Source organism: Syngnathus typhle, linkage group LG2 (genome assembly GCF_033458585.1).
Source record: "Syngnathus typhle isolate RoL2023-S1 ecotype Sweden linkage group LG2, RoL_Styp_1.0, whole genome shotgun sequence".
NCBI lineage: Eukaryota > Metazoa > Chordata > Actinopteri > Syngnathiformes > Syngnathidae > Syngnathus > Syngnathus typhle.
In genome coordinates this window covers 17,882,050-17,900,421 of record NC_083739.1, presented here as the reverse complement: position 1 = coordinate 17,900,421, position 18,372 = coordinate 17,882,050, and the positions used below count along the sequence as shown (strand labels likewise).

The 18,372-nt window shown below is 40.8% G+C and overlaps 1 protein-coding gene across 1 annotated transcript in view; it reads right to left on the bottom strand.

Annotated features, from left to right (window-relative positions):
- LOC133170643 (plexin-A1-like) overlaps positions 1–18,372 on the bottom strand; it is a 164,230-nt gene that overhangs the window by 46,335 nt on the left and 99,523 nt on the right. Inside the window, exons 7-10 of the mRNA XM_061303721.1 lie at positions 17,905–18,058; positions 17,347–17,446; positions 10,950–11,064; positions 944–1,144 (exon numbers count right to left, since the gene is read on the bottom strand). Of these exons, the coding sequence (XP_061159705.1) occupies positions 944–1,144; positions 10,950–11,064; positions 17,347–17,446; positions 17,905–18,058 (570 nt within the window). The remainder of the gene's footprint in view (positions 1–943; positions 1,145–10,949; positions 11,065–17,346; positions 17,447–17,904; positions 18,059–18,372) is intronic.

Here is an 18,372-nt window from a genome sequence, read left to right as displayed (position 1 = left end):
TTGTTATAAAATAAGATTATAGGTGACAAAAAGTAAGGAAAATAAGTGCCTGTAAATCAAGCACGTGCAAAAGAATGCGGTGGGAGTACAGTTAGCTGGGGAAAAGTGTGACAAGCACAAGGAAAGACATCTGTCACATTCAGGGCTTCAAGTACTCACTATCTGCTATTCAGTGCCTTGGCGTTAATATGTCATAATTGGTGTGGCGTCTGCTTCACACCCCGATTAGAGCACAGGAAATCAACTTGAAACTTAAAGCGTTTGCGCCTATTGCTTGCTACCCCCTGAGAGTTTGACTGAAAGCAAAGATGGAGAAGTGGGAATGAAAAGAAAGAGTGGCATTTGAAACATGAAATCCCTGTGGCCACACATAAACACACGCGACTTCACACACGCACGCAACTCACAGCTGTAACACTGCAAAGTGGATAAAGAAGTTCCTGCTGTCAAATGACTTGATCAGCTTCGGATAGACTGTTTTAAAATGTTTGCTTGATCAGCCTACCAGAATTCACAAATATGTTTAACCTTGATAAGATTTGGTAGAAATAGTATCTAGCAATGATAAACATTCACACAGTTACAACTAAACAAGAATGCTCCAGATGTGGTCCATAAACAAACGTCTATCAAACACGGCAAAATTGACCACTATCCATTTATATATAAAATCTAAGGGATTCTACGTATAATACATCATCCACACCATCAAAGGCAACTGTGGTTTTAGTAACTTTCTCAAGGACACTAAAAACGAAACCAGCTATGACCTTGATTTGGAAAAATGATCACTCAGTCGCCTGAATAACACCATCCCCAAACTCCACAGCCAATAAAGAAGCTGCCATTAATCAGTTCAACATACTTTGGAAGCTGTCTCTATTAAATAGAATAGATTTGTGGATTTTGGCATGTCCACATAAAATGGCGTGTGGTGCCTTACTGTGCTCTTCTGACACTGGATGCTTGTGCTGTTGAACCTCAGGGCCGGGACACTGAGCGTGTTGCCTTGAATGTGAAAAATACACTCGTAGTTCCTCTGTCCGGACTGTGGCTGGGGCAGGTTCTGTGCCAGCAGCGTGATTGGCCTCATAACTCCAGCAGGGATATAGATCTGAGTGGAGGGCAGGATTTGAGGACACTCCTGCAGATGGGAAAATTGAGAAGAAAGAGGTTGAGATGTGACCGGAAAAGTAGGAAGCACTCTCCGTGAAGATACAAATCTGGATGGACAAAGTGTTCTGAACATAATGCTAAGTAATGGTGCTACATTCAAATGCAGAGCTGATAGTCGCAAAATGTACTTTCTGAGGACATTCGTGCATCACTTAAAACGGGAAGTCTGTCATGTTTTCTGAGACCGTTCATTCATTCAAACATCTTTTTGCCAACAGTAAAGTTTTTTTTTTATACACCCCTTAATCATGAATGAATGAAAAAATAAATAAATACATTTGCTATCTTGTATTGCATTGCATAAATAATGGTATTTCCACTCAAAGAATAGGCCTAAATGAAAGAAAACATTGCTGTAAATCAACATTTAATATGGCCCAATGGTCACCCTATACATTCCTACATATAAGTAGATAAAAGGACAATTCGAGTCCTTAGAGTAGTTACTTAGAGCTTTACCAGCCCTTCAACATAGTTGAGGTAGAAGAGACCACCATTATACTGGAGAAAGGTGCAGATGTGCGTTTAGTTTGTTGATCTCGACCTTTTTTAGGAGAAAAACATGACTCTGTAATATTATTTTATGATATAACAATCAAAACTTTGCTTTATTTACTGAGTGAGATACCATCTTAAATGGATAATGAACTGATCCTTCCACTCTGCTACATAACATCCATCCATCCATTTTCTGTACCGCTTAGTCCCCACTGGGGTCGCGGGCGTGCTGGAGCCTATCCCAGCCGTCATCGGGCAGTAGGCGGGGGACACCCTGAACCGGTTGCCAGCCAATCGCAGGGCACACAGAGACAAACAACCATTTGCACTCGCACTCACACCTAGGGACAATTTGGAGTGTTCAATCGGCCTACCAAGCATGTTTTTGGGATGTGGGAGGAAACCGGAGTGCCCGGAGAAAACCCACGCGGGCCCGGGGAGAACATGCAAACTCCACACAGGGAGGGCCGGAGGTGGAATCGAACCCGCACCCTCCTAACTGTGAGGCGGACGTGCTACCCAAGTGCGCCACCGAGCCGCCTGCTACATAACAATTGTCTTCAAAATTACTAGACACGCGTTTTACCTTCAAATACGTATCTTTAACTGTTTCAATTGCTCCTTGTAACTTTTTTATGAGGTTTAGCCCAACTGATTGATAACCTGTATTTGATGGAGAGTAGAGGAAGTCGAGAAAAAAGAGAAAGGAGAACAAATCGATGCGGTAGCTGAAGTGAAGCAGATTGTCAACAAGAATGGCCGACTGTTCGGGTCTGAAGTATTCACAGGTGGTGATAGAACAGGAATGGACTGCCGCTCTGCCTCAAGGCTCTAATAGAAGAAAAAAAAAAGATTGTGTGTGTGTGTTTGTGTTTGGTTGGTGTGAATGCACATGACCAAATACGTGGGTTCGACGGTGAAGTGTCTCTTCTGAAGTAGAAGCTATTGTTAACGTTGAAGGAGCATGTTCAAACATCTGTTCCAATTACAACACGGAAATCCTGCACGGTAGACACACACACACACACAAACACACATTCATACACAAAACAAAAAAGTGCTGGCAGCAGAGGATTGTGGGGGCCTTTTCCATTAGGAGTGGTGACAGGTGTCCGAGCATAGTGGAGCACGCAAAGACACACAGAATTCTCCTCTGACTGGGGGATTCCTCATGGGGCAATTCTCAGTTCTGTGGATGTCCCCCCCTTTGTTCTTTTCACTATTGCCCTTAAAGTAATCTCAATCCTTTTTACTTTTGGATGATGTTGATGAGCTTTGCCTTACTGCTCCCAAAAAGTGCAACAGATTCCCCTGCGTTTAGCCTTGACAGACATTTCGGTCACTGTCACAGGTGAAACAAACACGGTCCTGGAAAAATCCTGGAAAATCGTACCAAAATCAACAAATAATTCCAGATTTAATTATAGTAAAAGATCAACTATGGGATAGTATAACTCAGGGGTGTCCAAACTTTTTGCAAGGAGGGCCATATTCAGTAACGTCAAACGCTGCGTGTTTGCTTCTCTTCCGGGGGGGGGTTGCTAATGGGACGTCAAATGCTGCGTGTTCGCTTCTCTTCCGGGGGGGGGTTCGCGTCAAACGCTGCGTGTGGCGGGCTCCATCTAGTGTTGAAACTGAGAAGTGCATCTCAAGCTTCTTGTGCGGGCCATATTCAATTATGTTTTCAGAATTTGCTGCAGGCCAATAAAAGCTGGACAGTGGGCCAACTGCGGCCCGCGGGCTTTAGTTTGGACACCACTGGTATAACTAAACCAGTGGGTGAGCAAAATGTGACGAGAGGTGAAGCAAGAGGGAAGAAGAGGGGGGAAAAAAGCAAGGTTGTCTTCATGGGAGCAATTGACTCATTTATTTAAGTGGGAGATGAGACCTGAAGAGGGCAAGTTGGAGCCCTGCTACATGGCAGTCAACCACATTGCTTTGAGCTAAACTAATTCGCACATGGTCAACTCGTACGACCACATTTACTACCTGCACACACATATTCATCTCACGCTAAAGTTAATCTTGCCCTCTGGCACTGTGAAGTCAGTGAACACACTCTTAGTTGCGGGGAATGTTTTACATTAGCCACAGGGCAAACTACTGACACTCTGATCAAAGTTGTGAAGGTAAAACCTCAGCAGAATTGAGTTTGTCTCCCATTGCACATTGAAAACCAGACTCACGTTTGTGTCGCAAGATAAAAATACATATTCAAATGAAGCGTTTTAACGATAAATTCAGCCAGTTGAAAACGTTATTTTAAATCAGTACAGAACTTTTTTTTAGTTTTCATGTAGGGTACATTATTTACATTATGTACAATATTTACAACAACATATATTTTTACGTACAGCTTTATTTTATGTTTTTATTTAAGTTTAATTTAAGTTTTGAAAAAGCATTTCCATTTGATCTTTATGAAGTTCAAAAATCAACGTGTATCAAACTTTTATGTGTACCGTATCTTTTGCACCAAAAGGCGCACTGGATTATAAGGCGCACCCTCATTCCATTTTTTATTTTAGAAATTATTTCATATGTAGGGCGCACCGGATTAAAAGGCGCATAAAATAGAAGCTATACTGCAACAACTAGGGTTGCGGTATGCATCCACTAGCCAATAATCAATGAGCCCTCTGTGAACAATCGCGTTTCTCAAACAATCTCCTATAAAATGATCAGAACTGACTAAAGTTCGATTTAACACTGGTACTGCTTACCTATGTTTCCCTTCCATATCGATCCGTAAATTTACTCAAAACATTAACAAAGCAGCCTATTTTGACATGAAATAGCCTTGTGCGTAAAGCAGCTATTATTATGGCATTAGCCACCCGCAAACTCCCATGAGCCTCAGCTCGCAGACCCCCATGAGCCTCAGCAAAGTGTAAACAATCGCGTTTCTCAAACGATCTCCTATAAAATGATTGGAACTGACTACAGTTCGATCTAACACATTGGTACTGCTTACCTATGTTTCCCTTCCATATCAATCCGTAAATTTACTCGAAACATTAACGGAGCAGCCTATTTTGAAATGAAGTAGCCTCGCGGGTACAACAGCCATTCGGTGACGCCCCCTGACGACAGTTGCCGTAATGTTGGGAAGCGATGCGACCTTGTAATTTACTAGTCGTACTAAAACGTACTGAACAATTTTGGCAGAGCGCTGTGTACAACCAGTATGGATCAACAAATTCATCAATTGATCCATATATTAGGCGGTCTGTATTATAAGGCGCACTGTGTTTTTTTGAGTAAAATGTACGTTTTTAAGTCCGCCTAATAGTGCGGAAAACGCGGTAATAGCTCTATTTTAACGGAATCATTATTTTGGTAATTTTTCTTCTAATATTTAAGAGCTACAGAAGAGGATTAAAGTTCTCACTGCAAACTCAGAATTCAGAGATAGAAGTGAGACCAGCCAACTGTTTCTGCATTGGCCGGTATCCTCTTAGAGGAGCTGTGTAGTGTCCTATCACCGTATACTGTATAATATAAAACACATATACAGCTTTATAAACATATGAATCAAACAGTGGACTTTCATCACAGCACACAAGAAAATAGTAAGTGGGAGAATGTAGAGCAGGAAAAAAACAACAGTTACTTCATTTTCATGTAATTGACAAATCTAAAACTATTAGATCATCTCCTTGCTGTCTTCCCAATTTACATTTACTATCAGCAAGGAGATGTCCTGACCATGATGATGTCAGAGATGAGGCAAGAGCACTGATTGGCTCCTGGCCATCACCCAGGGGGCCACCTTCCAGCAGCACTGACACTCTGTGAGTATGATAGATGAGGATGTATCTCTGTGTATGTGTGTGTGCATGCGTGCGTGCGCGTGTGTCACCGGGTCACCATAGTGAAGAGGGTCCCCATGGATTAGCGTTACAGTCCAATGAACTGTTTCAGAAAGGAGGGGACAAGACCCCATCGACCAGTTCCTTTATTTTACACACACACGGAAAGGAAAAGGTAGCAATATGATGACCACATCTCCCAAGAGAGAGGGAGAACCAGACATCATTAGAGACAAGGTGGAACTGAAAGTAACGATATGCTCAACACATCATATCTCAAGAAACTGCGACAATGCGCGGTTTTAATCCCAATAGATGAATCCATTTAATATACATAGAGCAGTTCTGGGTTGTATTCACACAAAGCCCCTTATATATTCTACCTAACTATATACGTAGATTTTTCACTCAGCACAAGTGATTTTTAATCTGACCTGCAGCTTTACTGGATGAACAGTGGACGTATATAGTATAGAGCTGTATGTCCAGTACGTGCATTTATCTGTGGGGGGAAAACCCGTACAGAAAATGCGAACCTCACACAGTCAGACCCCAGAGTTGGGTCGGTGCTAACAACACAACTATGCTTGCCGATTGATTAGTGTTTTCTGGACCCCATCCAAATTATTATCATTAGTAGTACTAATATTATTATTTGCATGTAACGCCACATGTTAATTACTACTGTGAAATGGCTGCTGAAATATTCAGATGTTCTGGGTTCAAAGATCCTGATTCAAGACCATTATCTTTTGTATAGTGGTCTCTGTCTGAGGTGGTTCACACCAAGGCTGGAGAAAAGATAATGCATCTGACCTCTACAGTGCTGATTGTACAGACCTCTTCCCACACATCTCCATTAGAATGCTGCAGTTCTGTGTGGTATCTCTGATGACCAAGTGTGATTGCATGTCTATCTGGATGCTATCAAAGCTCAGATAGTCAAAGAATAGGATGTTGGTGATTGCTATCAGCTAGTGGATCAATAGGAGCCACTCAAAATATGCAGTGGGTTAACAAGAACGTGCTAACAAAACTGACCTATTCACATTTTTACTGTGAACAATGACCTCCATCAATGATTGCCATAATTTAGTGAGTATAATATTAGTCAATGTGAACTTTAGCCTCTAACCTTTTGGTTGTGCAGATCACAACCAGATTCTTAATACATACTATGCAGCAGCGGCCAGAGTGGAACTGTTGTATCTAATAGGAATATCTACCAGGGAATGTAACAAAGTTATTGGTTCCCTTTCATTCTAACTCTGAGACTTACCCCTGTGCTCCATTTCAATAAGAAAAGTTTTCATCTACTTTGCTCAAATGAAGCGATTCCCTCGACTGGTGTCAGGTGTAAGGAGGCCAGCCCCCATCGCACCAGACGAGGAGCACTTGCATTCAATGAAAGACACTTTGAACTGTAAGAACTCTTTTACACAGTCCACCCACTCATCTCGGTCCCTGACGATGGGGGATAGAGAGTGAGGTGGAAAAGGCAGTAAAGCAGTCAAGATAAAACAGAAAATCTGAGGCTGAGAGGCTGACACTTAAAATGCGTGGCTAATTAGAAGTCATGAAAGGATCCAGCGATTCCAACAAACTTCCTGAAAACACTTAACAAAAAAAGCAATTTACTTATATGATCTGTATGAATGTAGAAATGAATCATTTCTGTCTCAGCAGAAACAGTACTCTGAATCAAATCATCAGCATTCGCCGAGAAGTAAGAAAGTAAGCCAGGTATAAATAACAGAGAATTATTAAGCGGTTATTGAGGAATCGAAGGCACAGGTTTTGTCATGACCATGAAGTCAGGTTTCAACTCCTGCAATCTTAAACATGCCTCACATCTGCCTCCCACTCATCTATTTTATAATCTCCTCAACATCAATCTTGTTCTTGCCATTTTGAGGTATTTCTTCTGATATTTGTTTGAACTTGTCGAGTCCTCTGTCACACCTGTCTTCCACCAAATGTGACTTCCATGCTGCTTATTATATTCTTTCAAAACCTGAAATATCTACACAGTATATATGGCAATTTAGGTAATGATATTGTTTATGAGACTATTTTGAAGATCAAAAGGTTCGTTTCAGTACATTATTGTGATTTGTGCCACTTTGGTGGTTCGCTCGCCCGACTGTTCAGTGACAGTGTATATGTGTAAATCATTGTCTGTCTTAAAATGACCCATGTGGTTGACTGGGTAACAAGGTTATTATAGTTAATGAAAATTAAAATAAAATAGCCAATAATAAAAAAATAAAACAAATAGTATAACCCTGCTGGCTAGTTCAGAATATTGTCTGCTAAATTAGCCCAAAGTCCACCGGGATAGGCTCCAATTTGCCGTGACTCTGAACATAATTAGTATAGAAATTCAAAGCTGGCTTTTGTGATTTTTTAGTTTGATTTATGGAAAATAAATGTGAAAGTATGACAATAAGTTTGAAAAATATGTCATGTTTGAGATTGCCGTTAAGACTACCATTAACTCCAAATTCATTTACCATGCAGAGAGAAAACTGACCATAGCCATTTTAAAGGTGTGCTGGACAACTAGAAATTGTGACGGTTAGGGTTATTATTGTCTTCTTTTTATTAATTTGCAGAAAGAATTCTTGCACATTTATATGAAGTCCCCTGGCGGTTTGTATGAGTTTGCAACTAGGCCACCGTTGCAACTCCTCCCCCGTATGTTTTACGGCGGATGCTCCACCTTTCGCTTCTCATCTCATCTGTCTCTCTCCATTTAACACGACGACGATCAGAGAAGCATCTGGAGATGCATCTTTAAGCTTTAATATACTTTGAATAATTAACAGCACACACATACACACACGGGACGCACACAGAGTGAGTCTATCGGTGGCAGACGGACCCAGGGGGAAAAGGGAAGCTCACCCGGTGCCAGCCTCAGACACACAGCCTCTGAGTCAGGCTGCCCAATGCTGTGTGGCAGCCTGAGCACCAGCAGACGCACACAATAATAATAAAAAAAAGCTGTGAAGCAAATAGACAAAAAAGAGGATGCCTGCCTCTTTCTAATTGACATGTTGCCGCTAATGGCGGGAACAAGAGGATAGGGGCGAAAGGGGTTGTTAGGGATCAAAACCGGGTGCTGGCATGGCGTACTATGAGTTGTGATGCACACATGTGCACATTCATAGTACATAGACACATGCAGGCGCACACACACACACACGCACGCATACTTTTGTGTCGACTGGAGCAGTAAGCTGACGTAAACATATGAACGCAGAGCCAGATCACTTATCATACTGATTTATTCTGTAATTAAGACGGAGAGGAGCACTGGCGCACATATCTCGTGTTCACCTGCTGTTCGTCTGGAGCCCAACATGGCCTTCTTTTGATTATCAATGAGGCCGCAGGTTCAACTCCCCATGGAGCAGCCACTGTGTAGTATGCATTATAGACTGATTTGTAGTCTATTTATAATTTGGAATTAGGTCAGGCTTTTGGAATGTGCCTCAATGCCTGTCGTTGATAAAAAAATAATTTTAAAAAAGGACAGTTATGTCAGTATTTTACACAAATTATAGAGAAACATTGAAAATTGAATTTCCCAGTAATATTTCAATATTACATTAAACCAAAATTTCCTTAAAAATATTGCTGTCAAACTTCAGCGTTCTGTACGATTACCTCAGTCAGTATGAATAAAGGATTAACTGCGTGCTTTTCCCCAGTTGTTGTCATTTACGTGTGTGACAAGACATTATTGCACGAGTGATTCGTATATTTTATGGTTTAACACATTTTTCAATGGTATGACAGTGAAAACTCATCCACCTGTTTTCTATAGTGTTCATCCTCATTACGGTCACAGGAATGACAGATGGAATCCTAGCTGACTGACTAAGGCAAGAAAAGACACATTAAACTGGTCACCATTCAATCAAAGAAACAAACAACCACTCAGAATCTCACTTTAGGGTTTGTTTTATCTTGAGTCTTAAAATTTCTTCTGCGCATGCTGGTCACTTTAGGGAAGCCCAAGTTCACACGTGTGGCGCATCTCACATTTTAACAGGCTCAATGTGCACCCCAATGAGTAATAATTTTCCTTGCCAAGCATAAAGTTTGTAGGTTGTTTAATTATTTTTGTGAGCAGATTTCAGCATAAACTACATTTGATTTGATTTTCAGTAACCTTTGTGGAGAACCTGTAAGGATAAAAATGCCAATAGAGGGATTTATTTTTCATTTGCCTGTGGAGCCATGATGGAAGCATCGTCGCATCCACCCGGCCCGACCCCACCAAGAAAGGAAATGTTATGTATGGTTTTGTTCATATGATTTCCCTATTGCGCTAATATCTCAGAATGGGAATGCAGTCATAGCGAGCAACCCCCAGGCCCAGTCAGATCCACCAACTAAATGTTGGAATCAGTGGAGCAAAGACAATTTGTTTGTTTCTGTGTTTGTTTGTCCTTCTGGTGTTTGTTTCTCTCGCTGTTTGTGTTTATGCACATTTGTTGTTGATGGCCTGCTCGAGTGTTTCTCCAACTAGCAATTTTCTGCCTGGTTGCCTCTCATGTGCTTCGCTCTTTATCGGCTGTCACACCATTGTGGATTTATATACATTTACAGATCCAAGAAGAGACAGGAAAGAATTAAATTTAAGGGGCCAAGCGCATCTGTGAGGTTGGGGTACTAGTACAATTAGTAATTTCCTGTGGCTTAGATAAATGCATTTCTTTCTCTTTCAACACGGGTATGATTTGAAGTCAGTCCGAGAAACATCAACAGATGTCTTTGGGAGGACAAGCAGTGTAGTGTGACTTCAATCACCCTGGCATGTGACGACTAATGACATATGGGGAAACCTTTCCAGGCATTATGTGTCTACTGTATGTGACATTTATCAATGGCCACACAATGGCACATGTGCACAACATCGTGGGAGCTAACAATGTGGTGCTTATGGATTTTGTGCTAAAAGTTGTTTATTTTTTGACATCTTTCTTTAACCACTTAATTCTAAAAATCCCACGCTGCAGAAGTAGTATTCCTGTTGCCGCACTAGTGTGTGCTTTGCCTTCAACACATACATGCATAAAAGAACGCGTCATCTTTTTCATACATACTGCATTTTCCTCTTTCCTTCTATGTCAAGTTTTCAAGTAGAATCCCAGCAACAATACGCGGCTGTAGATTATATGTTATGTGTATCAAGTGATAGTACAAGTGTCTTGGTAGCCATGGAAACATTTGCATCAAGACAAGCAACAGGTGTCCTTATAACCCCTCAACAATTTGGCTGTCAAGAAAAGGCACAGCAACATCAATGGCAAATCCAGAAAAAAAGGAGGAATCATTCACATGGACAGATGGTAAGCTACTTGAATATTTTTGCATTTGGATTAGAATACATACAACATGATGATAGACCTATTTGGTTCTTGTTTGCATGTGAAAAAGTAGACTACCAACCAGTGAGGTGTTGACGCGTCCCTCCTGGAAGGAGCAGTCGCTGGCATCCTGTGTGCACATGTGGCGATATTTGCACCAGTGACAGGGGAACTTTCCATCCACACATGAGAGGCACCTGCATGTGTGACACAAAGTGGGCAATCTTGATGGAATAAACAAATAAAGCCAACACATGAGAGCACATTTCAGAACAAAACAATATCCATCAAATAATTCTGTTAAGTACAGACTGTCATATTGTTTGGCTCATATTTTATATTTGTGGAAAGCAGAAGGATCTTTCTCAAACAATTATCATGAAATGTATTGTCATCATCAGCTCTTGTCATTCATAAGAAAATTAAAAATAATTAATAATAATAACAATTGATTTCTACAATGATTCAAGTTTGAGCCTCAAAAAATAATCATTTAGTGATGAATGTGTGGATGTGCATCACTGCAGAAGTAGCGATGACATTGAAATGACAAGTGTGACTGTGGTCTTGCGTATTAAGACTTTATCCAGGCTGTCAGCAAGACCAGAGTGGAGGATGAAAACATCACAGGGAGAGAAAAACCAGAGGAATCCACTCTTCTCTCCTTATGCTCCATTCTTGGAGGCTTTAAGTGCAATAAGCTGGCAGTCGAAGATAAGCCGTTTTCTGCAGAATGCCTCTTGTCCTTCTTTTGCAAAAAATCAGTAAGGAAAGTGCATAAAAATACATACAGTATTCAGAAGCTGATTAGTTGACAAAAAACCAACATCATGGCTCCCACTGCTTGATAATGTGAGAGAAATCTGTGCAAAACTATTAAAGTGGTGTTGTAAACAAGGATTCTAAACAATTTGATGTACTAAATGCTATGAGGTGAAAGCAAAGTGAAATGATACCAAACTATTCCATTGTTGAATATGTTTTTATATCCCAGTTGACTTTGGGCTAAAGGTGGGTACAAGCCAATGGCAGGGCATACGTATATAGACAAAGAACTATTCATACTCACATTGGCACCTAAGAACAATATTGAATTTTTAACTCATCTTATTTTGGAGGATTAAAAAATACCTAGTTGATTTAAAGAAACAGTAGCTATCGCAGGATAGACACAAGCAGCAATAAGTTCTTGAGGCCCGACTGAGCTGCTGCTTAAGATCGATTGTCGCGGATTACCATAGGGTGGGTGAGAGGTGCACCGAGGTTATGCTAACATTCGGAGGTTTGTTATAGTTGAGCTGGTGACTCAGAAGCGCCTCATTATTAACCAGAGGGCTGTATCGATTTCTCCTTGCTTCGTCTGCTTGCACGCAGTGTGTGTGGCCAGCGACAAATACACAGAACACAGAGACACGATTTGATGCACCTGCATTGGCATAGCTGTATTCCTCTGGGTCACCGGGATATTGGCATCCGAGAGTGGAGTTGTCAATGATTTGGACAACTGGCCTGGATAAGTGCACTGCTAAACTACTAGAGTCAATACCACCCGCCCCTTCAATACAGACACACACACACACACAAACACACACAAATACACACACACACACAGACACACACACACAGACACACACACAGACACACACACAGACACACACACACACCGGGCCAATATTACCAGCGCTCTTTACAAGGCCTCAGCAACAGAGTCAAGTCAAACACATTTCCATCGTCTCTGAGCTAATTGCATTTTTTAATTATGAAGTTAGATTATGAATAGAGTTATGAAAATGTAATTCCTTATCATGAGTCACTGCAGTAAATTAAGCACTGTATGTAAATGATGACTTCTTCCAGTCAATAGTAAGTGTTAAAATGTGACTTTCTTGGTAAAGGTCAAAAGTGCCATTGCGTTGAGCTCATTTCTTTATGAAGGAAACTTGTCTCCTGAGAAAGACAGGCAAATCGGTGTAATACACAGTAAAACTTGACATTGTCTAATGAGGATCCAAAGCGGTCATGAAATGATGCATTGGGCTCTCAGCTCTTCAGCTATAGAAGAAAATGAGAAGATTCTCAGCAGGGGACTGAGACTCATTAGAAGATATTATTGCATCTTGTCACAGTGAAGTCCAAAACCAGCGAGTATGAAGGTCTCAAACCCCAGTTTAATTAAGCCAGGTCACAGATATTGGAAACTGGAGCGCTAGCAAACAAAAATGACTTGATGGCTTAACAGGAAACTTCATAAACAGTTTCCAATGATGTAAACACTTGTATCGTTCTAAGGGGCATCCTCCCAACATTGGGCTATTCTTCACATACGAGCCCATGTTGGGTGGCGTGAGTGTGGGGCCCCCACTTCAGTGATCCTTTTCACGTTTCAGCTTTTTCATATTCTAATACAGTCAAACCAAACATTTGAGGGGGTGCTATTTTGTACTATAAATTTCAAATGAAGAAGGAATTTAAACAAGAAATGTTGAGCAAACTCATATTCAAAGTACATCACTGCCTGACGGGTTGTCAAACTTGTGTGCTTTAATGCATAACATCTTTTTATACTTTTCTGACATTAAAAAAATGTAAAAAACAGTATTGGATCTTCTCTTTTTTTAATTCAGCATTAAAGTTGAGCATGTTACACTGTAATATTAATAGTGATACACTTTACACTTTTATGACCATTAAAAATGTTTTAATTTATTTTTTATTCTTAATGCCTGTTGGCTAAATACGTATATATTTAATGATAGTTTGACACTGACGGATTCCATTCGGAATTGTTTCCCCTTTTAATTCTGAATAAAAAAAAAAAAAGATGAGTCATATTTAACTCATCTGGTGTGAGTTACAGGTCACCGATGACCCTAATTAGAAACCCTTGTATCAGGCATGGATGAATATATGGATGCATAATTTTGTCGCACAGCGCCAGAAGCAGATTACATGCAAGCAGGCATCCATGAGTTGCCAGTGTGAAGGCTCCTTGACATAACATAAGGGTGGTTTGGTGCCTTGCTCAAAGCCACCCTGACAATAAGCAGACAAGCATTTTACCAACTATGTACTATTCGCTACAGGGACCTTCGTGCCGCGAAAACCGTCTCCAACAATTATTTTGTTCCTTCTGCTTTAACAGTTTCAACAAACTAAATTTTAGCTACTTATTTATTGAGATTTTTAGACATGTTGTTGTTCTTTTATAGTATGTGTGTGATTGTGACAGTAATGCTTTATGGAGCACGCCAAAGAAAAATAAATGTTTCTTTTAACAGACAATAAAGCTTTTTGAATTTGAATTGATATTGAATTTTCTTGTCTAAGGTTTTTAGACATAGCCTTCCCAAAGCCAAAGGGCTAGAATCATTCAACGCAAACTGTCTGATTCTCAAAAGGGTAATTTCCTGCTCGCTCCAGTCTTTCTCCTTCAGGACTCGTTATTGTTTTTTCCTCTTGCTTTTTAAACATGCAATATTCTTCCTCCTGCATGCTAAATTAAACTACACAAAGCCTCTTGTTAATACAAATGTCTAATATGGTAAAAGACTGTAAATAGCCAGCAGCCTCCTTTGCTGTGCCAACTTTGTGCCTTCTGTCTCTTTGAGGGCCTTCTGACTGAGAGCGCACCTGTTTGTGCGCAATGTGAAATGCATCACACACTGGCGAGTGTGTGCTTTGCCTTGTGTGAGTCCACGCACGAGCCCCACCAGGTTGCTTGCCTGCGGGCTGCTCCGCATCTGAGCCTGCCGCACGCACGCGCGCGCCTGCCGTTGCGCGTCAGCTGTTGTATGTCTGCTTTTGTGAGCCTGTGCGCTCTCATCCTCCAACATGCCCATGGGGGGCAACTCCATTATCTACCACTGAGAGCTGTGGCCTCTGTGCCAGGCTTCCTACAGGCGAGGTCAAAGATTAAAAGTATCAAGATGATACTAGAGGGAGGGGAGTGGCTGTGGGGGTGTATAATATGTGGTTTTATGTTACAGCTGCTGTGGTAGTGACTTCAGTGTAGGTTAACAATGCCATGGGAGTCCTCAGGGGAGCAGCGTCAAAGGAGGGGGGAAAAAAGCAGCATACAGTTTAGCTGGAACAAACAACAAAACACTACACATTGACATAATGGATCAAAGATTCAGCTTGGCCGAGAAGCCCCGACGAGAGGCCCAGGTGAGCCCTCTCACCAAGCTCACTCCATTATGCTGCAAAGACAGACCAGCTAGAGCTAATTAACGGGCAATTACTATGCAGATATATGCAGGGCCAAGAGCAGAGTGCAGGCAATGAAATAGGCTTGATGAACGAGAGAAGGACACAAAAAATGAAGTGTGGGGAGGATAGAGGGGATGGCTAAGAGGGGTCGTGGTCAGGAAAAGGAGGGGTGAGATGAGGGAAAGGTGGAAAAGGCAGGAAGGAAATAATGGGTGTCTGGAAGGGAATGGTGGGATGGAGAAGAAGGAGAACAGGGCACTTTGCACTTGCTGTCCTGGAGCCGGACAAGATAAGAAGTGTGCTATTGTGGATGGGTAGGATACTGCCTGGCACAAGATTAATATACCTATGCAATTTAATATTTAGAAATGACTTCCAAAATATCATACATACAAAGACTGTATATATGTGTGTTCATTTTTTGTGGGGAGTGCTATTAACAATTAGTTTTTTTGCTTTTCTTTTGTTTTGATTGTGCAAGTCTATCAGTGTGATTATGATATAAGTCTCTACTTTTGTACGGTCTAATTCTGCACACAGGCAGGTTGGAAATGTTGGTATTTTCACAGACACATTTAAGTGGGTGAAACGTGGGCAATTTATAAAAGGGTGTTTTGTGCCTTTGTGGGCATGAACACACTCCACTGGGGAAGGTTGAGACGCTCAAGTATGTGTACAAGGAACTGCAAAGAGACCTTTACAGGCTGCTAATGTAAATGTGGCTGGGGAGATGACAGATCTGGGAAGTGGGTACTTGGAGACTGCCTTTCATCCACCATTTGTGTTCTTGTCTGATCCCCAAAACCAAGACCCCCCCCCCACACACACACACACACAGATTTGAATGATATATAATAATCATGCTAATAATATTTATGCCTAACAATTGTGTGTGTGTGAGCGCTGTCAAAGACAAAATCCGCTCACCCCACGTTGTCAGATGAATGATGTATCTTTTCCATTGTTGGGAAACAAAAATGAGCTGCACATACTAATTCAAGCATTGAATCATTACGCATTGAAGGATGCAATAACTACACCACAGTGAAAGTCACACATGGGGGCAGCCTGGAGGCAATGCTTCATGAATTGTCATTCATATTTATTTACCCTTTACCTAGCAGGTCAGTTCAATTAAGACCATGAACATTTATGATCTAACTGTCTTTCCTCATCTACTATTCACTTCAGGGTTTCTCAAACACAAAAATAAGTCACTTCAGATGTTTTCTATCAGTTTATATGAAGTAAACGTGCGAGCAAATTTACTTAGTTGGCATTCAGGCTTAGAATGCTTGGGTCCACATGAGCTAATTAAATAATACCAAAAAATGAAGTACACAGCCATGGAGCTGTTTTTGATCGATGTGGAAGAAAGTCAATACAATCTTAGCCCCCCCGTGACAGTGGAGTGACTCTGCCTAAGTCATGTGACTGTTAGTATTAACTGGGATCAACTTGTAAATGTGCCAAGACTGCCATCAATAATTAAGGCCATAGCAAGTAGAAATCCTTATGTATGCAAAGTGACCTAAAATAACACTACACTAATGTCTGGCACTCTCAAATAGCAGTAAACAAACAAAATAATGCATTCAGATTTAGATGGCATTCAGATTAGGGTGCATTTATTGCCAAATAATGTGTTACCCAAGCTTAATTACGCATCTTCGTTTTGTATGTTTCTGCAATTGATTTATCACTTCACCCATTAGTAATCTTATCATTGCATAAAATGTAATTAACTCATTGATTTGTCGAAATGACCCGAATACCAATAATGGATAAGCAAAGGTCACAGGCAAACTGTTCCATTCACTCGTTATCATACTCCATGATTTGCAGGCTCTAATAAAGATTTTCAATGGACTTGGATCAATGTCTTTCACAACTCACCTTCTTGCCAGATTGCCACAAAGGCCAATAATCCTAGTTTGAGTCATTGTGCACCTTCATGGTTACCTACCTCCAGTAAATTCCTGAAATGTGTCATTAGATTTGGATTTTTTCACTGAGGGTTTTTCACGTTAATATTTCATTTTCTAAATCAGCATGTATTTTAGTAATCTTGGCCCAATTAAAACGTGCTCCTTTGTTAAATCAAAGACATGTAGGGGAAGGGAAACAGTTTCATCAGACGAGTACCACTGTTCATTTATAGTCTAACTTGATTGATTTGTTTGTCATTTGGATCTGATCAAGGTTGGTTTACTTTGTTCATACCCGAACAAATTGAGTAAAAAAAACAAAACAATAAATAATCAACTTACGATCGGTGCACACTGCAATTGTAGAAGATGAAGTCCACACAAGCAAACGTCTTCCCAGTCTCCTTTGACCTCAGATACAGTTTTATCACACGCTGGTCACCTATGGGTCAAAGTTAGAGAAACATCCGTGCGTTTTATGACATGTTTAATCAACAGTAAAAGTTTTCCTTTGTTACATTTGACATTTGCAGTTCAGTAAGCATGTGTGATTTGTTTCATGAACCTTTCATTAATGTCAAATCCGAGTCAATATATTCAGAAATGTTAACTGCCTCATTGCACAGTATGTGTCCACTTTTGTACACTTGACATTTTCACATACAGAATATTTCTGCTCCAAAGACTTCAACTGAATCAGCAGGCTTCCATGTTACCTGTCTATATTTCTATGGTTAGTGATCAGTTTTCTACGAAACAAAAGAAGGTGAAGCAAGAAACCTGACAGATTATCTTTCCTTATACAAAAATACTTATAACAACAATGTTTCTTAAAACCTATTCCACAGGCGCGGCCCTAGAAACTTTCCTCGTACCACTGTCAATAGAATGCTGTCTTACCTTGGTTGTGCGTGATGGGAGCCACTTCTTTCGCAGTGGGGGACAAGCAGAAGATCCGACCACCGTAGATGCGCCCTTCTGTTTCTACGTAGTCTCCAAAAGAGCAGTTCACCCCAGCAGACAGACTGGGCACATTCTGGGTCTGAAGTATCAACTGGGAGGAGGAGAGGTTAGGGTAATTAAATACAATTAAACAACCATAGAGCAACATCACCTTTGAAGATGGAAGAATTCCAGATTTCCCCGGACAGATTAGAGCCTTTTTGTTACTTTACAGACCTAGCCTTGTGATCCTAACCATTGTCTGCAATGCTGGTTTGTTAAACAATAATAAACACAGAACAGTCTGCAGGAAGACACAAGATCTTTTTCAGCTTGATGGTGTTAGGGTTAGTTAGTTTTTTTTATTTTTGTTGACAGTTGATTTTGAATTTGTCCTATTGGCTTGTCTGGACTACAATGCTGTTT